Source organism: Heteronotia binoei, chromosome 18 (genome assembly GCF_032191835.1).
Source record: "Heteronotia binoei isolate CCM8104 ecotype False Entrance Well chromosome 18, APGP_CSIRO_Hbin_v1, whole genome shotgun sequence".
NCBI classification, from domain to species: domain Eukaryota; kingdom Metazoa; phylum Chordata; class Lepidosauria; order Squamata; family Gekkonidae; genus Heteronotia; species Heteronotia binoei.
In genome coordinates, this window is record NC_083240.1 from 24789346 (window position 1) to 24814588 (window position 25243).

The 25243-nt window shown below is 49.5% G+C and overlaps 2 protein-coding genes across 3 annotated transcripts; one reads left to right on the plus strand and one right to left on the minus strand.

Moving 5' to 3' along the window:
• Nucleotides 1–2276: 2276 nt before the first annotated feature.
• On the minus strand, nucleotides 2277–12774 carry LOC132587183 (uncharacterized). The gene is made up of 3 exons (XM_060259425.1): nucleotides 12597–12774; nucleotides 9342–10176; nucleotides 2277–2553 (listed from the first exon to the last, which is right to left on the minus strand). Exons 2-3 carry the CDS (start codon nucleotides 10104–10106, stop codon nucleotides 2290–2292), a joined length of 1029 nt encoding a protein of 342 aa, XP_060115408.1. The 5' UTR covers nucleotides 10107–10176; nucleotides 12597–12774; the 3' UTR covers nucleotides 2277–2289.
• A 698-nt stretch (nucleotides 12775–13472) lies between these two features.
• METTL27 (methyltransferase like 27) lies at nucleotides 13473–24917 on the plus strand. Of its 2 annotated transcripts, none has more exons than XM_060259426.1 (5): nucleotides 13473–13695; nucleotides 18822–18950; nucleotides 20681–20816; nucleotides 20937–21029; nucleotides 24121–24917. In XM_060259426.1, exons 1-5 carry the CDS (start codon nucleotides 13549–13551, stop codon nucleotides 24348–24350), a joined length of 735 nt encoding a protein of 244 aa, XP_060115409.1. In that variant the 5' UTR covers nucleotides 13473–13548; the 3' UTR covers nucleotides 24351–24917. The 2 variants fall into 2 exon arrangements, with proteins under 2 accessions (XP_060115409.1, XP_060115410.1); XM_060259427.1 differs by lacking the exon at nucleotides 13473–13695 and adding an exon at nucleotides 13696–13751.
• The last annotated feature ends 326 nt before the right edge of the window (nucleotides 24918–25243 follow it).

Here is a 25243-nt window from a genome sequence, read left to right on the forward strand (position 1 = left end):
ATTAGGTGCAAGATCGATAGTTTTAATAAATCCATATTGGGATGCCTTGACTTATGGCAGGGACCATAATGGCGTCTTGAGTGGACACACCAGCACACCACTCCTGCCTATATTGTGCTTTTAGGGTATTTATTTTACTCTGAGCACCAAATTTTGATAAAGTACATCTGGCTTAAAACCTTTGGGAAGGTTCAGAAATTTCCTGACAAGGCCTCCCCCTCTTCGGTGACTAGTTATCTTATCTTCATGGACTGGAATTTGCCGGCAAGTGAGAAACTGTGCATTGACTCTGAGAACAATTATTAACAATTAGCTGTGCTAGTCTCTGTGCATTTGCTTTGGGCGGAGCATGGCAATGATTTCTTAGTGGCTGCTGGGGGAATACTGGTCCCCCACCTGTTTTTTTTTTCTTCTGCCATTTTCTCCTCTGGTTCCTGCCCTCCTGGGAATATTAAAGTTGTCAGCCCGCTTATGTGATTGTTGGAAACTGAGATGGAAAAGGAGAAAAGGAAACCTGTGTTGCCAGCAGTGTTCCCTCTGAGCTGCGTTAGTGTGAGCTAGCTCACCGATTTTTAGCCTCCAGCTCACCGATTTTTGTCTGCGCTCAGGAAGGATGACCCCAGAGCACACACATTTATGCAGCAGCTCACAACTTTAATGCCAGTAGCTCACAAAGTAGAATTTTTGCTCACAAGACTCTGCAGCTTAGAAGGAACGTTGGTTGCCAGACTGGGGCTGTTTGGGCCATCTGGTCCACTCCAGCTCTCCCCCACCCCCAGTTCTGGATTTGGAGTTCTGGTGCAGCCAGATAAAGTTCTGGATTTGGAGATCTGGCTTGGTGTCAGAGGTGTGGCCTAATATGCAAATGAGTTCCTGCTGGGCTTTTTCTACCCCCCCCCCCCAAAAGCCCTGGGTGCAGCCCAGAGGAATTCCACTCCTCTGGGTATATCTAGCTACGACAGAGATATTGCAACAGCAAGTAGCCATCTCCTGGGGAGACCCTCCTGCCTCTGCATGTGCAGTCACTGTCATTGAGTCATTGTCTGCCTCTGCTGAGTCGTCTACTGCTCGAAGCTGTCTGAAGCACCACACTGTGGATTTTTGAAGAGAGCTGAAGACAGTGGACTCTGGTTCCCAAAATGAGCGCACACAGGACCACGTTAATAACCTTCAACAGTCAGGATGGGGAAATGTCAGGATGGTGCCTTCATCAGGGGTGGCCGGGAGGGCTAGGAAGCACGGAAGGACACGGATTTTCAGAATGCAAGCAGATCGCAACTAGAATGAGCCTTAGGGCGGCAGAGCTTTATCATAAATGGTGGGTAGAGCCTGCCCTCTTGTGGTGGTTGGGCAGACTGCCACCCCCTTTAACTGGCAGGAAGGTGAAAGATTCCAGCAGAATTTTCTCATTTTGAATGGGGGGGGGGGGGGGGAATTGAGGCTGACGTATGAGACACAGTGTGGGGAGACCCCTGAGTGGCTTGTCTGATTCACTGAAGTCCAGTATGCCCTTGCTGAGGAATTTTCGACTTGGAGTTGGCAACCCTATTCAGGACAAATGTATGGGGTTTTCCCCCAGTAGTAGATCTTTCACCCAAAGAACAAACACTTGTTTGACTTGTAAATCAGGGCTAAGTGGAGCCACTGCCTGGGTGCCCACAAGTCGGTTGCCTGGACCACCCTGGGAACAGACCTTGCGAGATGCCGATGGTGTAAATTTGGGAACAAACCCTGAGTGTTTGGCAAAAGGATTATGGAAGGGAAGAGGGACAGCGTGTGATTAAAAGGCAATTCACACTCTGTATCTTGCTCCTCCCTTTTCAAGGCAGTCTGTACATGCCCAGAGACATTCCTCCTTATTTGTTAAATGAGCAAATAAGGATGGAGAATGGACCTGACCTTGGTGAAAAGAAGAAGCAGCAGGAGGAGGAGATTGGATTCATACCCCGCCCTTCACTCGGAGTCTCAGAGCAGCTTACAATCTCCTTCCCTTTCTCTCCCCACCCCCAATGAGGTAGGTGGAGCTGAGAAAGCTCTTGAGAGAACAGTCCTGAGAGAACTTACAACTGACCCAAGATCACACCAGCAGCTGCATGAGGAGGAGTGGAGAATCAAACCTTGTTCTCCCAGATTAGAGTCTACTGCTCTTAATCGCTACACCAAACCAGCTCTCAAGGCTGGAAGGAGAACAGAGACGAAAGGTGGGAGGGAAAACAGGGCAAGACACCACACCAACCTGTTCCCCCTCGATGGGCTCCAGAAACACAAAAGCCACTGTCCAGAGATTGTTTATTGACTGCCACTTGGCTCTCCTTCCTCATGCTGAAGGACAAGAGCAGACACTGATTCAGGCAAGGCTTCGTCAGCTGCTTCTTCTTCTCCAGCCATCGTCACAGCCTGGGCGAAGATGGCCTCCAAAGCCCGGACCAGGTAGCAGACGACTGAGATGAAACAGCAGGCTGGAGCCCAGGCCACTCGTGCCACAAAGCTCTTCAGGTTGCAGCAACGATCCCTCATCAGAGATTGGCTCCAGGCATGCTGCACCTCGGCTGCCTGGTGAGAGAGAAGGCCAGCAAGGAGTTTTGAGTTATCCAGCTTCACTTCCAAAGAGTTAGAAAGCACAAAGGGGGGGGGGGGTAGAGGGAGAGAGGCTGGGTGGGGAGGTGATTGGGAGCTGTGAGAAGCAGGACACGGGTTCCATTTTAGGCCTTTTGTTGGAATGAGCGACTCAGCATGTCTGGACTCTAGGGGGCACTACATCACTCTAAGTGCGTATAGGTGTTCTCTCCTTCAGATGCCTCTTTGTCTTAACCTGGAAGCTGCCCTCTGACCCCTCCCCTCTCGCTTTGTCCGTCCCTACCTACACATGGCCTTCCATGGAGACACATCTCTCCTGTAGATACAGTGCCCTCATCCTCCCATATGCGTGATGCCTGATTCAGCTGGCCATTTGTGATTAGGAACATAATCTTTAGATGAAGCTTCTGTCTCTCCTTTCGACTGCAATCTGAATGTGAACTGGGATCAACTTAAATAAATCTAAGTCCACCTTTTTTTGCAATATAATTTATTTACTGCACTCAGAATCACACTTCTGTGACTGGGCAAAACTCTGTTATATTAACCAAATTTCCCAATCATGATTGATTAGTCCATAATGGGATGAATTATTGATACGCTTATTATTGGTTTTTTTACTTATATCCTGCTGTTCTCCCTGATCGGTAGCCAGCATGGTGTAGTGGTTAAGAGCAGCAGGCTCTCATCTGAAGAACCGGGTTTGATTTTGCACTGCTCCACATAAGAACATAAGAGAAGCCATGTTAGATCAGGCCAATGGCCCATCCAGTCCAACACTCTGTGTCACACAGTGGCAATATATATATATATATATATATATATATATATATATATATATACACACACACACACACACACACACACACACACACACACTGTGGCTAATAGCCACCTTGGGTCAGCCACAGCTCTCTGAGCTCTCGCTACACAAAAAACAAGTCTAGCTCGCCACCTAATGGAACATAACACAAAAAGAGTAAGAACTTAAGGCTGCCAGACAATTTTAGGATCTCCTAGCTACACAACACACAATGCCATACGATCATTATTTCTATCCCCTGATCAGGGAGCCAAGTCAGCTTTTCATATTGTTCTTCTCTCCCCTGCTTTCTCCTCATTACAACTACCTTGTAAAGGTACGTAAGGCTAAGAGATTGTGACTGGCCTAATGACACCCAACACACTTCCTTGGCTGAGTGGGGATTTGAACTCAGGCAACCCAGATCCTAGTCCAACCCTCTAACCTGGGGTCCTCAACATGGTGCCCATGGGCGCCATGGAACCCACTGACACCTTTCCTAGTGTCCACCAAGTGTCTGGAAAGTAGGTGGAAGCCAGGTGGGTCTTCCCAGCAAAGTTTCTGATTGGCTACTGGAAATTTGATTGGCTGAGCAGATTTTTAAAAACACTGCCTTAACAACAACTGCTGCCACACCACAAGGATCTGCACTATCTGACTGAACGTAAGCTGTGTCAGCCATTTTGGGTCTGGCTCCACCTCAACTTTTGGAAGCCATTTTGTGCCAGAAAGCCAAAGGTTAGAGACCCTTGCTCTAAACATCACACCACACCACACCAGCCATCATGGTAAGCCCTGCTGATATGGATTTATACATGTGTGTCCCTGCCCTCATTACATATTTTGTGTCTAAAGCTTCAATTTTGAAATGTTTTAAGCATTTTGTTTCTGCTGGCAGTCTGGTCAGTTTCTCCTTTAAGATCGTGCCAATGAGCTTGTAATCAGTTATGCTTTTCATTTCTCTCGTAAGATGCCTCATGCCTCAGGCTTGGTTAACAGGGTGGGATATAATTGCCCTCATTCAATCCATGATAAATAAATATATGAGTCAACATGGCACTCTAAGGATATCCAATATTTCGGGGGAGGTCGCCTCAAGTGACATGGCAAATATTATTCCAGATAATTTTGAGAGTTTGTATGAACAGAGTGAAGGCTGAAGGTCTAAAACTGTCTTGGCTAGAAAGAATTTCCATTATAGAAACATAGTCGAGACTCATATTTCTCTCTCTAGTATTTCCTCTAATTTAGCGTTAAAGTTCATGTGGAAAAACTGAATTCTGCAGGAACGGTAATAAAGGTCAGTGGTGGTGGAAAGGACTCCCAAGTCACAGCCCATTTACGGCAACCCTCAAGTCGGGTTTTCAAGGCAAGAGGCAAACAGACATGGTTTGCTATCGCCTATCTCTGCAAAGCAATCCTGGACTTCCTCAGAGGTCTCCCATCCAAGTACTAACCAGGGCTCTGCCACAAGGCAAACTAGGTGATTGCCTAGGGCGCTGGCCTTCTGGGGTCACCGAACTGGGCACCCGTCATGTGACTCGGTGATGTCATCAGTGCGGAGGGGGGGCAGAAATTAGCCTTGCCTAGGGTGCTGGACAGTCTAGGGTCAGCTGTGGCAGGGCTGACCCTATTTAGTTTCCAAAATCTGATAAAATCAGACTCGCCAGGCCCATCCGGGTCAGAGCATTAAAGGTTAAATACCTGCCCATGATTTTTTTTATGTAGTTTTCTTCTCCTTTAGACTGCATTGTTCACAGGATATTAAGCAATCAATCTGTTTAATATGGTCAGAGACGCATCGAGCAGCATGTTCATGTTGGATATATACTACCGTCAAAAGTTCTCTAGATCTGAAAACCCCATTTGTGGGATGTATTATAATGTTTTTATTTCCTCGTCATTTGATTCTCTTACCTAGTTGTATTGTATTGTTCAGACCGGTCTTTATTGAATAGCTCTTATAATTGTGTTAATCCTCCTGGAATTTCAGTGAGACAGGCTGATGACAAATAAAGCAAATATATCAAGTTTAACATTATCTTCTTTTCATTAATGTTATCTGATTTTAAATATAACTCCATGTGATAAGACGCACATGGAATTTATAAGCATATTTAAAGCAAACAATTATGGCTACCAAAGGTATACAGAGATTAGGCAGAACTGTTCAGTATTCTCATAATGCCCTTTTGACTATTCTTTTTAGGCCGAGTGAATTCTCCTTGCTTAGGGTAACAGCTGGGAGTAGATGTGATCCTCGCAACATGGATTTGGTTAAAAAAGAAAAGATCCTCTTGCCACGAGAAACAACCTGATTCAAACCACTCTATGAAAAGTGTGGGATAAATTTGAGGACAACGTTGGCTTCCAGATTTCCCTGCTGACATCAATTATTTTCAGTCCAAACTGTAGGATTGCTCACAAGTTAGGTCATTTTGATCCAGGGATAAGGAGTAATTGTCCGAGGATTGCTGGTTTTCAATTTACATAGGGCAGTCAGGCAGAAAGAGATTTATCCAGACAGCATTCCAAGCCTGCAGAATGTATCATACAAGCTTGTAGGTGTCAATCTAACACAGAACCACCAAAACAAAGTTCGAATCCAGCAAAGTTTTAGTGGGAGCAAAGCCTTCAAATCAGTTTGACTCCCTCCCAGTGAGGTATATCTATGAAAAGAGAGCATTCGTTTACTGATGTAAGTTCAAGTGGGAACGTTCTAAAACAATGCACAAAGTTGGTATTCTGTTGCTGTGAGACATAGAAAAAAAGGCTGGTCCATAGAAACGTGTTCAGCGGCAGATGTAAGATTGTTCCTGGAGCTGGCAATGCACAGATGTTCCGGCTAATTGGAGAAATGTACATCAAATAATAGGAAGACTGATTGGCGAGTCGATTCATGATGGTCCAGTGCTCCTTCGGGGTTCTTTCAGAGGGTCAGTTAGGAAAGTAAACATGGGTATGACAATGAACCTTTCTGTTTTGGCTGGGATTTGGGTTGTGAACTTTTGGAAGCCTGATTGTTGAACTTCCCTTTGTGCTTGGTCGCGCAGAGTTTCAAATGCATTGTTAATGAGTAAGCGTACCTTGTATAAACATCTTTGGAGAAAGGGCATTCCACCAAACAGTTTAGAAAGCTACGGTCTCTTGGTATTGTTTATTGGAATGTGATCAAACCCTCATAAGAATATTAGGCAAGAATCACTGCCTTTGATTTGATTACAATTACACGATCTGGTTATTATTAACGCTTATGCATTTCTGATGGGAAGATGTGTTGGTTTTGATATTCTGAGTTGTGTATTAACAACCCTATTCTCTTCCATCCTTCCTATTCCTTTCCTCCCTGATCCCTTTCTTTGCCTTACAATGTTTTGATCCTTTGTGATTCTCTGTTATTTAATTCATTTTTTTTCCTATGTATATTAGGACTCTTTATCCAAGAGCACACCAGAGCGGCCTGTGTGTTAGTTGGGTTCAGTTGGCCTCAGGTTATCCTGTAATGTACAGTGTCCATATTTGAACAAGATGGCTTATTCCAATGCTTGGTTCTATTCCCAGGCTGAGGTTCCCAGGCTCCGAAACCGTTGATGTCAACGCTGGCTAATCAACAAGCATTGTTTAGGCTATCCACGCAGGTGCAGCTTGAACTGCGAAGTGGTCAACAAAGTCCCTTGTTTCCTGGCCCTTTTTCCAAGTGAGCTCATGGTGTCCCCTCCAGCAGTGTTTCCCAACTTATGGGTCAGGAGTTGGACCCAGAACTGCATTGCAAAGCCTATGAAAGTACGTCATAGGCCAGCAGTCCCTAATGACCAGCCCTGCCCTTTCCATTGCTCTCTTTATATTTTGGAAACCAAAATATATTTTTGACCCTGCAAACAGGGGGCTTATGGCAACCCAGTAAGGTTTTCAAGGCACATGACGTTCAGAGGTGGTTTGCCATTGCCTGCCTCTGCAACAGCAATCCTGGACTTCCTTGGTGGTCTCCCATATGAATGCTAACCAGGGCTGACCCTATTTAGCAACAAAAGTTTATTTATTTAAGCCAGCCTGCGCCATCCAGGTCAGCGTATTCACCACATTCTCTCTGAGTATTTAAATATTTGCCAAACATTCAACAAACAGGTCTGCCTTGAACAGCCAAAAATATTGAATCAGCCAATCAACCTTCCAGGACATTTCACTGCTGTCCTAAGAGCGGCAGTCCTCAGAAACTTCAAAGGGCGATTGCAATGGGAGACTGCTGGAGTTCATTCACAAATTCAGAACAATGGATCTCTCAGGGCTGAATACTGATAACAGGATTCTCATCTCCCTACAGATGCTAATTTTCTGCCCCTAAGCATTTCTCCCCTGCTCTAATTAGCCTCTGCATCCGCTGTGCCTTAACACTCCTCCCATCTTCTGACTAGAATGTAAAGGGATCTCCTTTGCAGCTTGGATCTGACAAATGGAACTTTGACTCTCAAAAGTTTGTACTCCCAAAATTGTGTTGGTCTCTATCTCTACTGGACTAGAATCTAGTTCTCATATTGAATTCTAGTATATGCAAGGCTTGAATTCAGTAGGAGTCCACCGGAGCACAGCTCCTGAACCTCCACCCAGGCTTTGCATGCAGTGGGGAATTCTCTCCCCACTGCACACAGATCCCGGGGCATATACAAATGAGAAATGCTACTGAGCTCCTGTACTTTTTATCTACAAAATGACCCCTGAGTATATGGTATTTAACATTTCACAGTATTCAGTATTTAACGGACACACAGTAGTGGTTGGTATTCAATGCTATCCGATCACTGATCATTTATGAAATGTCACACTCGATCCCGGCCAAAACACAAACCAGCAGAAACTGCAATAAGTCCAAAGTTCTTGATTTTTTTTTTAACAAGAAATTTTCAGATTCAGACTGCTGTAGTCAAAATCCCAATGGCAGCACAGAACATTTTAACAAAAGCCTTTACCTGCAGAGAGAGAGAATGTGGCTAGGAAAAGGATGTTCTCCCTCTCGTGACATACTCCAAGTCAGAGACAAAACAGATTGGTGTCAGATACTGGATCAATTAAAAAAGGAAGGACCTCCGCACCCATGAAGCACCATTAACTTGCAGGACTCAATGCCACGAGAGATCTGGATGGCCAGTTACCGAAGAGGAGAGGTCTATCAATGGCTCTTTGCCCTGTCAGCTAAATGGGACTTCCATGTCCAGAGTCTAGCAGCACCTTTAAAGACTAACAAAAATTTGTGGTGGGGTATGAGCTTTTGTGGGTCACTGCCAGTGTTCCCTCTAAGGTGAGTTAGCGTGAGCTAGTTCACAGATTTTTAGCCTCCAGCTCACACATTTCTATCTTAGCTCAGGAAGGATGACCCCAGAGCACACTAATTGATGCATCAGCTCACAACTTTAATGCCAGTAGCTCAGAAAGTAGAATTTTTGCTCACAAGACCCTGCAGCTTAGAGGGAACATTGGTCACTGCTCACTTCTTCAGATTCTGGACTATTTTCTACTGCTATTGACAGACTAACATGGCCCATCTTGATCTATTTTCAGGGCTTTTTTGTAAAAAAAAAACCCAGCAGGGACTCATTTGCACATTAGGCCACACCCCCTGATGCCAAGCCAGCCGGAACTCCATTCCTGTGCGTTTCTGCTCAAAAAAAGTCCTGTCTGTTTCCATGTTTAGAGGTAGTATACCTCTGAATACTAGCTGCCATGGACAAAAGAACAAAGGAAGGCCGTCACCCTCATGCCAGCCGCTGTGGGAATGAGGATGCTAAACTAGGTTTCATCCAGTAGAGCTTTCCTGATGTTCTTAACGGGGACAATGAACAGAGGTTTTTTCACTGCATATTAACCTTTGCCCACTCCTTTCCCAGCAGGCCGGAGCAGAAGCAAAGATTCTTGAACCTAGCACTAAATCTCCCTCTTACCCAGCATGCCCTTCTCTGTCGCCACTCACCAAGCTCCACAGCAGTGTCCTCCAGCCGTGCTGCTTGGCCCCGCTGTGAACCTTCCAAGCCAGCAGCAGAAACATCATGGAAGCCAAGAGGGCATTTTGCACCCAGCTGAAGAAGACGTCGATGGCCAGCTCCAAGGAGACGTGGATCCATCGCACCATGTCCCACTGAATCTTCTTGAGGCAGAAGAACCAGCCTGTCAGCCCAACACGCAAGGAGAGGAGCTTCAGGTAGAGGGTGCTAACCTTGCCTTGCACGACCCCACGCTGAGCCATGTCTAGGCACACTGGAGGCTGGGACGCTGGACTGGGATCCTTCTGCATGGCCCCACGCCAGGCCCTCCCTAGGCCTGCTGGAGGGTGGGATGCTGGACTCGGATCCTCTTGCATGGCCCCACGCCGGGCTCTACCTAGGCCCGCTGGAGGCTGGAACGCTGGATCCGGATCCTCTTGCACGGTCCCACGCCGGGCCCTGCTTATGCACGCTGGAGGCTGGGATGCTGAATCAGGATCATCTTGCATGGCCCCACGCCGGCCCCTGCCTAGGCCCGCTGAAGGCTGGGACGCTGGATCCGGATCCTCTTGCACAGTCCCACGCCGAGCCCTGTTTATGCACGCTGGAGGCTGGGATCCTGAATCAAGATCCTCTTGCATGGCCCCATGCCGGGCCCTGTCTAGGCACGCTGGAGGCTGGGATGCCGGATCAGGATCTTCCTTGTCAGCAGGACCTGGGTTTTCGAGGAGGGCTTGACAGGCAACTGGCTCCATCAGGAATTAAGGCTCTCCTAGGGAGGGTTGGAGCAGCGATGCAGTGCAATGGAGAGAGCTTTGCAGAGGTCTGTGGATAAAGGAAAAACAGATTGACTATCTTACACACACACACAAACATACAAATACACAAAGCTGCCTTATCTTAGCTTCCTAATCAGACCATCAATCAATCGTGGTCAGTACTGTTTACAAATTGGGCACTTTCACACATGCTAAATAATGCACTTTCAATCCATTTCAGTGACCATGTGCAGTGGCGTAGGGAGGGGGGGCAGGGGGGCAGGTCGCCCCAGGTCTGGGGGGTCTGGGGGGCCCCTTGGCAATGCCAAGGGGCCCCTCAGAAGCCGGCTGCCTGGGATGTACAAAACCAGCGCCTGCCTCCCCTTCTCTCCCTGCAGAAAGCTGCTAACTCTCACAGAGTTTCTTCGTGCGCAGGCTGAGGGCGTGTTGCAGCGGGAAGTCCCCAAGTCCCCCCTTCCTGGGTGTGCGTGAGCGCGTGTGACAAGCTGAGCATGTCTGGTGCGGGGCAGGAAATTTCCCCTTGGCTCCGTGACCTTGGGCGGTGGGCACCTGTTTCCCAAGCAAGCGGGAGCCCCAGGCGGCATTCCTTGCTCCTCGGCGGGCCCGCCTTTCTGCTCACGAACTCTGAAGTTGGCTGCAGCCGGCCCCTCCACTCCCCATTGGCCCGGCTGAGCAGGCGCTGACTGGCAGCGGAGGAGCGGGTCTCTGAGGCGGCGGGAGGCAGCGGCTGGTGCTTTTTGCCCCTCGTCCCGCTCGAAGCGCCTCGCCTTCCCCTCTCCTCGCGTTCGACCAAAGCCGAGGAGTCTCGGGCGCCAGAGCGAAGGCGGCCGCTGACTTGGGAGTGCCCCATGGCGCCTTCGGCGCAGCAGCTGTAGGTGGCCCGGGCGCGCAGCACTCGAAGAGCCCTCCGCTGGCGCAGGCGGCACCTCCTCGGAACAGGTGAGGGACGGCGAAGGCAGGTGCGCGCCGCGGGAAGGGCTGACCCGAGGGGGCGCCTGGCTCGGAAGCGAAGCCCACGCTGGTTCTTCCAGGTAGCTGTGGGGGGTCGAAAGCCCCAAAGTGTCCTGTGGGGGGTCTGGGGGGCCCACATAAATCTTGGGCCCCAGGCCCCCAAAGTCCTAGCTACGCCCCTGACCATGTGCAAGTGGATTTTTGCCATTTCACACAGTAAAATCCATCTGCAAAGTGCATTGAAAGCATGTTATTGAGTGCGTGTGAAAGCATAACTGGCAACAGCGCTCTAGGGTCTCAGGCATCAGTCTTTCACATCACTTCCCACCTGGCCCTTTTAACCAGAGATGCCGGGGATTGATCTTTGGACCTTCTGCATACCAAGCAGAGGCTCTTCAGCTGAGCCACAGCCCTTCCCCTAATGAACAAGCAATGCTTATCTCCAAGACCTCAAGCAAACGAACACAAATGAAATTGCCTTATACTCAATCATACCCTTGGCCCAATTATTGGCTATTCAGGCTGGCAGCCACTTTCCAGGATCTCAGTCTGAGGTCTTTCCCAACCCTTGCTACCTATTTTACCTGGAGATGCTGAGGACTGAACCTGGGACCTTCTTCATGCCAATATATCCAGGCCCATACAGCTAGTTCCATCTCAAAAGACATTATTTGCTGCCTGAGGGAAGGTGGCAGTGAAGTAACCTTTACAGTAACCTTTACAGTGCAGCGGTTACTAGACTGTCAAACTAGGACTTGGGCAATCCATTAATCTCATCATTGGTTGACCAGGAGCATAAGAGAACATAAGAGAAGCCATGTTGGATCAGGCCAATGGCCCATCCAGTCCAACATTCTGTGTCACACAGTGGCCAAAAAAACAGGTGCCATCAGGAGGTCCACTAGCGGGGCCAGGACACTAGAAGCTCTCCCACTGTTGTCCCCCAACACCAAGAATACAGAGTATCATTGCCCCAGACAGAGGGGCTAATAGCCTGTGGCTAATAGCCACTGATGGACCTCTGCTCCACAGGCTTATCCAGTCCCCTTTTGACACTATCTATGCATGCAGCTGCCACCACCTCCTGTGGCAGTGAATTCCATGTGTTAATCACCCTTTGGGTGAAGAAGTACTTCCTTTTAACTGTTCTAGCCCGACTGCTCAGCAATTTCATTGAGTGCCCACAAGTTCTTGTATTGTGAGAAAGGGAGAAAAGCACTTCTCTCTATCTTCTCTATCCCACGCATAAACTTGTAAACCTCATGTCACCTTGTCATATCCTACCATGGAGGAAAAATTGGATAAAATTCTGATTGAGAGCACTATGTACTTTTTCTTCCTTTCTCAGAGCGCTCACCTGTTTGCTAATGGATGGAAATCAAAAGGGCCTCCTTGTCCAGGCATGTATTAGCCACCAAAGGGCCCAACCAGTTACAGGAAATTTCCAAGAAAGTAGTTTTTAAGGAATGTTGTGAGTCAACTGCTTTCTAACAGGCTAGTAATGTTAGGGACTACCTTCAAGCAGAATGCAAGCCAGCTCCCAAGACCCGAGTCTCTTTGTGACGTCACAGAAGAGGATCCGTCTGACGTCACAATCAACTGCTAGGCTCCTCCCCAGGCATCAGACGCAACGCGCTCCTCCGCCCCCGCGGACTGCATAAATACAAGAGGAACCCCTTTGCTTCGTTGCCCTGGCGTTTGGTACCTGTCGCCTTGGTTGCCATGACAGCGGAGACGGAGCCATTATCTCGGCTTCCGAAGATGCTCACATGAGCAGCTTGCCTGATGTGCTGCATTTAAATTAGGACAAAAAAGTGGCTCTCCTTTCTGGAAGGAGGGGAAGAGTCCGAAGGTGCCCTTAGTGTCGGTGCTCAAGCTAAAACCTCGCCTTCTTAACGCCGTAATGACGCTGGCTGTTGGCTTTTATGCCTTTTGCAAAGTGCCCTGCAATCCTGTGCAAAGTTTATTCCACTCTCGGGTCCATGGAAATCAAAATTTGCTTAAACTGGAGTGACTCCGCCGAAGGTTGAATAGGGAATTAATTTCTTTAATCAAGGTATATCTCGCTGTTTTGATCCAAGACACCCTTCGGCCGGGCCACAAAACTCCCAAAGGCCAAGTCTCTTTCAGCTAACGGGCAGGGCTAGGCGTGGGAAACGTCCGCTCTACATTAAAAGCCGATTATTAAATTCTATAAAACAGCCGGGAGTAATCTCGAGTCCCCGGCTTTCGCCTCCTCCAGTCGAGAGGAATCGGGGGGGGGGGGGACAAAACAGGCAGCGTTTTCGTATTTTTTTCACACCGAATCGAACCGGCGGGACTCAGCCCCACAGGCAAATTTTAAACCGAACCCAGCACTCAGTTTGCGTTTAAGCCGCGCCCAGCCTGAAGATCCGTGGGGTCAAAGACTGGGAAAGGGCGCCGCCTTCTCTGGGAGGGCCGGCCTAGAGGCGGCCAATGGGGGCAGATGAAGACCGCCCCCCTGCCTGCCATGGCCGTCTCCAGTAGCCGGAGCCTTCCTGAAGTGCAACGCCGCGTTTCCGCGGTCCATCACAGCACCGACCCGGAGGAGCAACTGCGCTTCTACGACACTTGGGCCCCGGAGTACGAGCAGGTGCTTCCTCCCACCCCCGCTTTGCGGGCCTGATGATCACGTGTGCTCCGGAAGCGGTATCTAAAGAGCATGTGCAGAGAGCATTCCCTCCGCGCGTTGCTGGCTTTTTTTTTTTTTTTTTGCAAAGCTTTGGCAAATTCGTGGAGGGGAGGTCTTATTATTGTTATTGCTCGCATCAGCCAAGTGGAGCTTCTTTGTTCAAAGACAGCTGCAATGAGAGCCCTCTCAGCCCCACCCACCACACAGGGTGTCTGTTGTGGGGGGAGAAGATGTAGGAGATTGTAAGCCGCTCTGAGTCTCCGATTTAGAAAGAAGGGGGGGATATAAATCTACAGTCTTCTTCTTCAATGCCGGCGTGTGTGTGTGTGCAATTATGCAGCCAGAGGAGCAGCCATCATCTTCATATCATACCCTGCTCTGGAGCGTTCCAGTGGCTGGCCAGTACTGGAAATAGGGGAGGGTTGCTGCCTCAGGTGGCTCCCCGTAGCTACCAGGGGGCCTTTGGGGACACAGCCCCCTGACTTCTGGAAGAGGCCCCCTGACTCTGGGGCCCCAACAAGCCCCTGGGGCCTCTGCCAGGGCTCCAGGACAGTGGAGAGGCCGCTTCTAGGGCGGGGGGCATAGGCAGTCCCAGCTTCCAGCCTCAGTTAAAGGACCCGTCGATCAGCTGAGCCGTGGGCCCTTTAACTGGTGGGGGGGCGGGGGGCTGCTTCTGCTGCAGGCCCACCTGTTGTTTTACTGGTGGGGAAGAGAGCGTGGCGGTGAGCTCGCCACAGCCCTCCGTTCCCTGCCACTAAAACAGTGCATGGGCTGGCAGCAGTCACGGCAAGCGGGGGGAGGAGGGGCGGTGAGCGGGGGAGCACCGCAGTGGCGGGCGAGCAGAGCGCAGTGGCAGGGGGTGGCGAATGGAGTGCAGCAGCAGCGAGTGGGGGCAAGCAGAGTGCGGCAGCTGGAAGACGCTGGGGTCGCCTGCCTAGGGCCTATTCACCCTAGAGCTGCTCCTAGCAGCAGAAGCAGCCCGCAGCCCCCCCCCCCCACTACTTAAAGGGCCTGTAGACCAGCTGTTTCGCAGGCCCTTAACTTGCATGGGAGCCTGCTGCTGCTGCTGGCTCACGTTATTTTACTGGTGGGGAAGAGAGGCTGATGGGGAGCTCACCGTAGCCCTCCATTCCCTGCCACTAAAACAGCGCATGGGGCAGCAGCAGAAGCAGTCCCCAGCCTCCGCACAAGTTAAAGGGCCCATTTAACAGCTGATCCACTGGCCCTTTAACTCGCCCAGGGGCTGGGGGCTGCTTCTGCCCCCAGCCCAGAAGCAAGTTGTTTGGTGGGGGGAGGGGAGGGTGGTGGCAAGAGAGAGAGGCAGGCAGGGAGGGAGCCACTAGAGGGAAGGTCGTTTGGGGCACTGGGCAAGGCTTCAGTGCCCCCCCCAATGTAAATGCCCCCCTCCTGACCTTCCAAATTCTGGTTACGGCCCTGCCTGGAGACCTCATGGAATGGCAGCAGATTTCCAGGTGGCAGAAATCAATTCCCCTGGAGGAAGGGGCCGGTTGGGAGAGGGGACCTTCAGGCATTTAACAGCACTGAGTTCCAACTCCCCTCTCAGGCTCCACCTCCAAAACTTCAGGGATTTCCTGACCCAGAGTTGGCAACTATAAGGGAGTTGATCTGATCCAGGCAATGCTTCTGCTCGTGCAGTGAGCTTTCCCTTAATCACTGGGAAAGTGCAGCCCACAGATCTATCAGAGTTGTGAGATTATAGGGAAGGCCCAAGGATGTCAAACTCATTTATTATGAGGGCCAGATCAGACATAAATGACACCTTTTGGGCTGGGCCATGTGCGTACCTATTTAAGATTAGATAGCAGCAATATAAACTTTATAAAGGACACAAACACAATTAAATATTTTTTAACTTAAAACATGCTTAAAACATTAGCACTCATTGGTCTTAAAGATGCTTTCTTTGTATTTCTCCCATGGGATCCAAGAACTGGGCAAATGAAGCTCTGGCTCTTTCCTTCCTTCCCCAGGGGACAAGGATGGGGAGGAGCCTCAACCAAAAGAAGGAAGAGAGGCTTGGCTCCGTAGCTCTGCTGTGTGATTGAGAGAGCCTGGCAAAGCAAGCTCTGCCTCCCCCTCCCCCCTCCTCTGTAGCTCTTGTGCAACTGAGCAAGTCTGGCAAAACAAACTGATGGAGAAGGAAGCAGATGACAGCCAGTTGCTCAGAGGCCTGATAGGATCCCTCTGGAGGCCCCTGGGCTGTATGTTTTACACCCATGCCTTACCTGATCAAGGAGATGACTTCCAAGAAGAAGAGGGGATTGGATTTATATCCTCCCCTTAACTCAGGGTCTCAGAGCAGGTTATGATCTCCTTCCCTTCCTCTCCCTACAGTCAATAAGAATGGGAAAGTGTGTGTGGAGAAACACCATTTCAGGCCTGTGCTTGTCTGGGAGTTGGCTAGAGGAGTCTACAAAACTCTAGGCAAGGCTTTGGCCTACCTAGTCTATTCTTCCTTCCTCCTGCCCTCCTCTCTGGAAGCAGCACTTCTGAGGAGGCCTCCTAGAGAGACAGGAAGTCTTTCAGGCTGGTCTCCCAGAAGGCTGCAGGAGGGAAAACCAGTTCCTGGGCGGGAACTGGGGTTTATATTATAGATTTTGGAAGGGAAAAGTAGTTTGCTTTGAGTCTTGGAGACTGGTGAGTTAGTTCTGGATGGTATGGTCAGGGCCAATTGTATAATAGGGAAAGAAGGAGCGTTTTTCCCTCGTTTGATTTAGTTCTTCTGTTCACAATTTTATAATGCTTGTATATAGTTATAAATTTTAAATAAATATTTTGTCTGTTTAAAAAGGTAGTCCCTATGTACCACATAGTTTCCCCAACCGCCTTAGACCACGCTACTGAAAGAGGGGAGTCCAGGGAAGGGGGAAGGCATACAGTTGGTAAGGTACCAATCCTCCAGGGGTCTCCCAAAGAAGGGCTATGGTCTCTGTGTTAACCAGGTACTGAGTTGGCAGAGGACCTTGAGGCCACAGAACTGGCAAGGGGGATTGGGAGTCCTGTTCCTCTCAGTCAGGAACCCCTAAATTGAACAGGTGGTGGCAGTGTGCCCTAGTGGTGGGAAGATTAGCTCTCTTCAGGAATTGGAACTCAAAAGGGAGTTGATGGGACCCGGTCTGAAGGCAGAATTGGGCCGGTTCTGTCACAGTGTGTATTACCAATTGAGAAAAAAAGTTAAAAGTCCTCACCACTGAAAGCACAAGAGAAGAGAAAAACTTTGTCTGACTTCTGAATGGGTAACCAAGATGGCTGCAGGCACACATAAAGGGAGGTAGTTCCTTAACCTCAGTGCCCACCAGTGTTCCCTCTAAGCTGAGTTAGTGTGAGCTAGCTCACAGAGTTTTAGCCTCCAGCTCACACATTTTTGTCTTAGCTCAGAAAGGATGATCCCAGAGCACAATAATTTATGCAGTAGCTCACAACTTTAATGCCAGTAGATCACAAAGAAGAATTTTTGCTCACAAGCCTCTGCAGCTTAGAGGGAACATTGGTGCCCACAAAGAAAAGGCCCTGTTTCTGGTAGCAACCTGCCTCACCTCCAAAGTGAGGGCACACAAAGACAGGCCTTCTTGTTAGATTTCTGGCAGGCAGGGCCAGTTTATAGAGGAAAAGGCAGTTCTGTAGATGCTCACACCTCTTAGGATAACAGCAACACTTTGAATTAATTGAGCCCTGATATGAACTGGGAGGCAGCGGCAGTCATTAATCCTGCCTCAGCCATGGCAGTTAGCCCTCGTTCACCATCTGTCTGCTGCATTTTCACCTCTCAAAGTTTCCAAGTGCTTTCCAAAGGTCGCCCTGCATACCAGCACAGTTCTCGTGCCTCAATGTTACCAGAACGTGGGTGACAGTAACGGCCTTGCAGAAATAAATGGGCTTGTTTTGCCAGGCTTTCGAGAGAAGACGACGGGGCGATTTCCCACACAGCTTACCAAGGAGTGAAGTCCCTCCTCACCGCGCAGCATCTGTTTGGATTTCCCACCAACTGCTCCGCGGATTCAGGAAGTGCCGGACCTTTTGCGTCTCAAATGGAAATCGCTAAAACCCTAGTTTACGTTAGCGACGCAAAAGGTCCAGCACTTCCTGAATCCGCGGAGCAGTTGGTGGGAAATCCGAGCAGACGCTGCGCGGTGAGGAGGGACTTCGCTCCTTGGTAAGCTGTGTGGGAAATCGCCCAGGGACTTCTTATGTCAGAGGAAAGCTTTAAACCTGGCCAAGTGGATGGCTGCATACAGGAAGAAGAAGATATTGGATTTATATCCTGCCCTCCACTCCGAAGAGTCTCAGAGCGGCTCACAATCTCCTTTGCCTTCTTCCCCCACAACAGACACCCTGTGATGTAGGTGGGGCTGGAGAGGGCTCTCACAGCAGCTTTCAAGGACAACCTCTGCCAGAGCTATGGCTGACCCAAGGCCATGCTAGCAGGTGCAAGTGGAGGAGTGGGGAATCAAACCCGGTTCTCCCAGATAAGAGTCTGCACACTTAACCACTACACCAAACTGGCTCTCCAGGGTTCCACCTCCCCTCCGCACCCCCGCCCCGAGCTTTCAGATCTTGTACATGCGTCAGCAATACTGGCTCCAAGAACACCCCCAGCTGCCGAGCTGCCCTTTCAGGGGTGTACAGCGGCCTCCATCACTGATTGGACAGATCGTGCTTCCATGGTTTGATAAGCCTCCATTCTGGCTGATGTCCATCCTTTGAATCCTTATCTCCCATTTTGCCCCACGCTGGCAGCTGCTGGGCTTCCCCTTCTTGGATCCGTGTTGTTTTGAGCGCTGGGGGGGCTGCTACTGTGTCTTGGTCTTAGCCAAGACTCAACCCTGACATGTTTCCTGATCTCGGACTCTGCCCTGGAACTTACAGAAGATAAAGAACACAGAGTGCTCCTGTTGAAGGCAAAGGGCACGTCCCCACGTAGCTAATCCTTTATTGGTTGCCTTGAGCTGAATCTCAGTCTGCTATCAAGATTTATGTATACAGTATCATAGTTTTGGGTTTTGTTAAAAAAAAAACCATGCTTGTGAATTCAGTTCAAATAATTGCCTGATGCTTTTCTCCTGTAGGATGTGACTGTATTGTGCTACCAAGCCCCCCAGTTGGCTGCTTCCTGCCTGGCCTCGGTGTTCCAGGAATCCATTGCAGATGTGCTGGTGCTGGATGTGGCTTGTGGCACAGGGCTTGTGGCCCAGGAGGTAATGGGGCTCCCCAATCTCATCTGGCCTTGCATCTGAGTCTGGGCTACTGGGAGATTTACCAGGTGCCCGCTAACGGTGGCCTAACTCCTGGTCATTGCAGCTGATGCCCTCTGACAACAGTGCCTCCACCAGGGGTGGCCAAACCGTGTCTCGGGAACCACATGTGGCTCTTTCACACATATTGTGTGGCTCTCAAAACCCCCACCACCCCACTGGCCAGCTTGGAGAAGGTGCTTGTCTCTTTAAATCACTTCGCCAAGCTAAGCCAGGTGGCAGCTTGAAAAAGGCATTTAAAATTAAAGATGCTTTCTTTCCACCTCTACCTCCCCTCATTTTCCTCCCTTCCTCCAACATCTGACATGTCTTGCGGCTCTCAAACATCTGATGTTTATTCTTCGCAACTCTTACGTTAAGTAAGTTTGGCCACCCCTGGCCTGTACTGTTACATCACTATTCCTGGCTGCATCGAATTTTTCTGACCAAGTGAGAAAGGTACACAATTGAACCATTCCTATAGGAAAGTGTACCTGGCCATGGCAGCAAACTATCAAGAATGAGGCCTCTGATTAATATAATATCCTTGCCTTTGGTCACAGACAATAAATGGTTTACAAATTTCATGTTGGACAATTTATAAGAAACGAATGTTGCATTGTAATGTCAGGAGCTATTCTGTAATATCATTTGTTTGATCACTGAGAAAGGCCAAAGAGCTGAAATGCATGTGGTCAGTTTTGATAATGGTCAGTTTTGGTTCTTAATTGAGGCTATTACCAGGGCCAATATCTATTTTTAATCTACTTGGTAATAAATACATGTCTGTTTTTGATAATCCGCCAAATTTGATGTTTTTTAATTTAACTAACAGAATGACTGGACCTGTCCATTCAGATCTTCTTAACCTTTAGGTTCTTAAAACAGTGCCTGTAGACCAGTAGCAGCCCCAAGCTACAAACCAAAGACCAAAGCACCATCCACATAATACCTTTGATTAAAACAAACCCAATGACACGTCGTAGGGCGTAAGCTTTCAAAGTTCCCCAGACTTTTCCGCAGACCATAAAATGTAAAGCATATTCACAACATACAGATGTAAAGATCTGCTCCCGCAGGCACGTGGGGGAAATTGTGGCAAGCCACCAAGATTAAGCATTGAGGTGTTATAAACCAGGGGCTATAAAAACAAGAGGCAATAAAGCAATACAACTTGATAGCAACAATTGCCCTCAAAGTTTCTTTTGGGTGATAAAAGAGGGGAAAGACTAATTTCTTTGGGGACGGAAAGCCACAGTTGAATCAGTGAACAGCTGCTGGTGCTATACAGAATTTAGAAGTGTCAGTGGCTTTGTTGCAACCATCTTTGGGGATCCCTCCCCCACCCACCAGTCACACCAGTCTGTTTGGCATAGCCCTCCTCCCAACTCCTGGGTATCTAGAATGCCCCCTCCAAAGCATGATGGTTGGTGTGTCCCAGGGGTGGAATTCTAACGAACTCCTTTGCATGTTAGGCCACACCTGCCCGATGTAGCCAAAGCTCCAAGAACTTATAAAAAAGAGCCTTGTAAGCTCTTGGAGGATTGGCTACATCAGGAGGTGTGGCCTAATATGCAAAGGAGCTCCTGCTGGAATGCGACCCTTGGTGTGTCCAAATGTGTCCCACTGAATTGGCAGCCAGCAAGAGGGTACAGTTCTAGGCCAGGATCACGTGACTCACGCTATGTTCTAAGCTGCAGGCAAAGGGTTTCCGCCGTTTCCACGGCCTGGATGGAAGCCAGGGGATGTTGGAGCATGCACGCCGGAAGGGGCTGTACCAGGAGCTGAAGCAGTGTATGCTGGGCCAGGAAGCCTTGCCTGCATCCTCAGGTAACAGCCAGGAATGAGGGAGAGGCTGGGATGAGCAGTAAGCTGCTCAGGTTGTTGGTTCCTGTTGCTCTCTCCCCGCTTCCTCTCCCTCACAGCTGAACATCACTCCTTCCATCCCAGGTGTCTACGATGCCGTTCTTATTGTGGGGGCTCTCAGTGAAGGGCAGGTGCCCATCAGCGTCATCCCAGAAGTGCTTCGTGTCACCAAACCAGGTAGGGCCTTTGGCAAGATGAGCTCGATTGCTGGGAGGACGGATTCAGCGGCAGTGCTCCCTCTAAGCAGTTGAGTCTTGTGAGCAAAAATTCTACTTTGTGAGCCGCTGGCATTCAAGTTGTGAGCTACTGTATAAATTAGTTTGCTCTGGGGCCATTTTTCCTGAGCTAAGACAGATATGTGTGAGCCAGAGGCTAAAAAGCTGTGAGCTAGCTCACACTAACTCAGCTTTGAGGGAACACTGTTCATCAGAACACTTGGCAGAACTTGGGTGGCCCAAATACTATCCATCCCAATACGGAACCCTCAAGAGTGGCCCGCAGTAGAAAGATTCAGTCAAGTCGTGAGCGGCCAGGCCTGTAGATTGCCTCTGACTACAAAAGCTCCATTGTCGACTGGTTGAAGATGGTTTGTCTCCAGCAGCTGGTGATCTGAGGTAGACTGCCACTGACCCCAGAGGCTTCATTCCAGGCTGGTTGGAACTGGCACGCTCTCTCCTGTAGCTCTTGGAAGGGTAACATTCCTCTGTCCCATACTCTGAAGACTCTGTGCTCCTGAAATACAGAAAGCGAAGCAGGGAGCAATTCTTCTTTCCTGCCTTCCTGTTTCTCTCACCTGTTGGGTCCAGGGCCAGCTTAACAAATAGGTACCGACCTATGGGCCCCTACACCTTTAGGGACCCTGGGCGGGTTTGCCTCTCTCTGCCTCTCCCCTGCAGCTTTGTCAAAGGGGCTTTTGAGAAGGTGCCTGCAGGAGATATTAGGAGATAATTTGCGGTGTGGGGGGGGGGTGCGATTTCAACTGCCTAAGGGCCTCCACAGGGTTTAAACTGGCACGTCGGGTCACAGTCCTTAATTAGAGCTGCTTTGCAGGACAGTTTGCAGTGGGAAGCTGGCTGGCAGTTTTGGAGTTTGTTCCTTTGACCATGGGTGGCCAAACTGTGGCTCTTTCACACATAGCTCTCAAAGCCCCCCATCACCCCATCAACCAGTTTGGAGAAGGCATTTGTCTCTTTAAGTCACTTCTCCAAGCCAAGCAAGCCAGCGGCTTGGAGAATATATTTAATGTTAAAGTTGCTTTCTTTCTACCTCTCCTCCCCATCTGTTTGCCTTCCAACCCTCCCTCCCTCCTTCCTTCTCTCAAATATCTGATGTTCATGCCTCGCAGCTGTCAAACATCTGATTTTATTCTGTGTGGCTCTTCCATTAAGCAAGTTTGGCCACCCCTTCCTTTGATTGTGTTTCCAGGTTTGCTACAAGCGACAAGGAAACTCAGTCACTAAGATCTTTGTTCCGTGCAGCAGAACAGAGCAGGGCTTGGTTTCCATTGTCTTCTGTTGCTGTGGCTTGAAGGTGCATCCAGTTGAATGGCTGATTTTGTAGACCTTCGCTGGGGCTGTCAATCCCCTGAAATGAGCTGTGGAAAGAAAGAACTGTGCACCAGGGTTGACAGCCTACCTCAGAGGGTCCGTCCCAGCAACTGAAAGCAATAAGTGTCTGTAACCCTGATTCAAGGCCTAAGAAAACCTGCTGAATGTATTAATAGCTCCCAGTTCCACAGGCTTTTCTTAATTTAATCTTATGTAGTATTTTAAACCAGATGCTGGACAACCCTTATTTCTGACCGCTTCTTGTAGCTCAACAGCAGCTGCAGAAGACACCCAGGTTTGGATCTAGGATTTATTCTTTTTCCTGGCCTTCTGTAGTCTCTGAGGGAAATATTCGTGTTTCGCTCAGCGGGGTGTAGGACAGCTCCAAGGATCAGGAAAACATCCCAGATGCTGCAGTTGATGGGCTCTTTTTGGTCTGCTGCAGCAAGTTAATTTGGGATTTGGTGTCTGTGGTCACTAGATGGTGCCACTGCCCTGAGAGGCTTTTCTAAGCAGGCGGTTGGCTGGGAGGTGGGGAAGGTGGAGTTTGGCACCAGGTTGTTTGGATAAGCTTTCTTGGTCTTCCCTGCTGCCTAGCTCTGTCCAGAGGGCCTTCTAGGCCTTGATCCCTTGTCGTGGTAGAATCTCGCTCCTGCAGGGGAAACACAGAAGGATGAGGGAGTCTCTGCTTCCAGTTCACAGAAAAAGGACGAGGCTGGAATGGATTAGCGGGTGGTGTGCCGAGGTGATGGTTTGGGTTAGGCCAGGGGGCCCCTGACTTTTTTTGAGCCTATGGGCAGCTTTGGAATTCTGACATGGCCTTGTGGGCGCAGCCACAGATTGGCTGCCACAAAATGGCTGTCGTAGGAAGTGGAGCCAGCAACAAAATGGCTGCCACAGCTTATCTTCAGTCACACCAGCGAAGATCCTCGTGCTGTGGCAGCAACCTTTAAAAAGTTTGCACAGTTCTCTGATGGTCATTCCAAAGCCTTGCTGGGCAGACGCCTCACCTGACTCCACCCACTTCCTAAAACCACTTGGCGATTGCCAGAAAAGGCGTTTTCAGGCACCACCTAACCCACAGGCACTGCGTTGGGACCCCTGAAGGAATAAATGTGGTTATTCAGAATTCTTTCCTGGATCTGCCCCACAGTTCTTGGATAATGAGCAACTGGTTTGGCCTGCAGAGGCAAAGCACACCCCACAAGAGACCAGCTGGCTTTCAGCCCTATTTCTCCCCAGCTCTTTTCCTCCTTGAAAGCGAGAGAAGGGATAGCACAGATATGCTTCCAGGTCACCTCCATCTCCCTTGTTCTGTCTCCATGAGTGAAGAAATGCCTCAGAAGGACATTGAAAGGAAAGGCCAAGAGGAGAAGCAGAGAGATGCACAGTCCGGTTTTTATTGCTGCTCTCCCAAGGCTGGCCCTGCCACTAGGCGAGCTAGGCAATTGCCTAGGGCACTGGCCTTCAGGGGCACCAAACTGGGTACTCCCCATGTGACTCAGTGTGGCGGGGGCAGAAGTGAGCCTTGCCTAGGGTGCCAGACAGTCTAGGGCCAGCCCTGTGCTCTCCTTCTGCGCTCAAGAAACAAGGAAATGATGAGTTTAGTAGGACAAAGGGCCAGATTCAGCTCCAGGGCTTATCTTGCCCACTCCTCCCCCCCTGCCAACTGCATTCCTGTCTGTGCGGGTGTGATGTTTGATCAGCTCTTCACCAAACAGGGGGCTTTCTGTGCCTGACCACACGGGACAACCAGAGCAACCTGCGTTACAAAAGCCAGATGCAGCAGCTGCTGGATGACCTGGAACAGCGAGGATTGTGGGAAAAGGTCAAGGTGCAAGAAGTCGAACAGTGGGAGAGGGCAACATCACAACAGGAAGCCAAGGGGGGCTCAGACTACATTTCTGGGGTGATTTACCTGTACCGGAAGACTTCAAGGATCAGCTGTTGAGGGAGGGCATTAACCCTCTGGAAGACTCCCCAAGGCAGCTTTGGTCCAATAGGTGACAAGGAGAGGCTCTTGGGAAGAGCGGGTGCATTTCCAAAGCGCTTCATTCCAGAACCTGTTCTTCCTACCAGGACTCAGTTTTGGAACACGTTGAAGTAATAATAAAGCAAATATGCACCTTGGATCATATACCTTCCTTTACTATCATAAGCCTGTCCATCTATAGTTCTCATTGTCAGCCCCAGATTTGGAGATTTGGGGGCAGAGCCTGGGGAGCATGCTTTGCAGGGTCATGATGCCAGAGAGTCCACCCTCCAAAGCTGTCGTTTCCACCAAGGGGAAACGATCACTGTCATCTGGAGATCTGTTGTAATCCCAGGAGGTTTGCACTTCTGTCTCTGAAGGCATGCCTTCCATAGACTTCACAGCACCTCTTTTTGGGGGAGTGTTTCCAAAACCGTATATCTGCAAAGTTAAAGTACTTGTTCTTTGAATCCTGTGCTCATCAAAAATCAGGGGTGAGACTGGTTGATGTGTTTAGCAAAATAAACCTTCAAGGATTTCATCAAAGTTGTGTGGGTATTGTATTTTTCCCGTCCTTGTAACTGCAAGTTTTTGTCCTGTGGGAAATGCGGCCTGATAGCAGAGTAAAATGCAGATTGGGGCGGGGGGGGGGGCGGTTCCCAGCCCTGTGAAGGCAGTGGGTGCTTTCAGTTTTTTTAGAACACTGGGTGGGGGCCACTGCAAAATGGCTGCCATGGTAGCTGGGACCAATCACAATACAGAAAGGTGCCAAGCCAAGGATCACCCTTTGGTGGAGGCAGCTGTGTCTGAATGGGTGTCCCTGCAGACCTTCAAAGGTGAGGACTCCTGGGCTCTTCTGAAGCTCCTCTTAC

What these genes read in the sequence shown, in the direction of transcription:
- LOC132587183 (XM_060259425.1), bottom strand. Translation starts at nt 10,106, where the DNA reads ATGGAGCCAGTTGCCTGTCAAGCCCTCCTCGAAAACCCAGGTCCTGCT. An exon ending in GGACACTGCTGTGGAGCTTG is followed by an intron (nt 2,554 to 9,341) that starts GTGAGTGGCGAC and finishes CTCTCTCACCAG; the next exon opens with GCAGCCGAGGTGCAGCATGC.
- METTL27 (XM_060259426.1), top strand. Translation starts at nt 13,549, where the DNA reads ATGAAGACCGCCCCCCTGCCTGCCATGGCCGTCTCCAGTAGCCGGAGC. An exon ending in CAGGGCTTGTGGCCCAGGAG is followed by an intron (nt 18,951 to 20,680) that starts GTAATGGGGCTC and finishes CTATGTTCTAAG; the next exon opens with CTGCAGGCAAAGGGTTTCCG. An exon ending in GCTTCGTGTCACCAAACCAG is followed by an intron (nt 21,030 to 24,120) that starts GTAGGGCCTTTG and finishes TTCACCAAACAG; the next exon opens with GGGGCTTTCTGTGCCTGACC.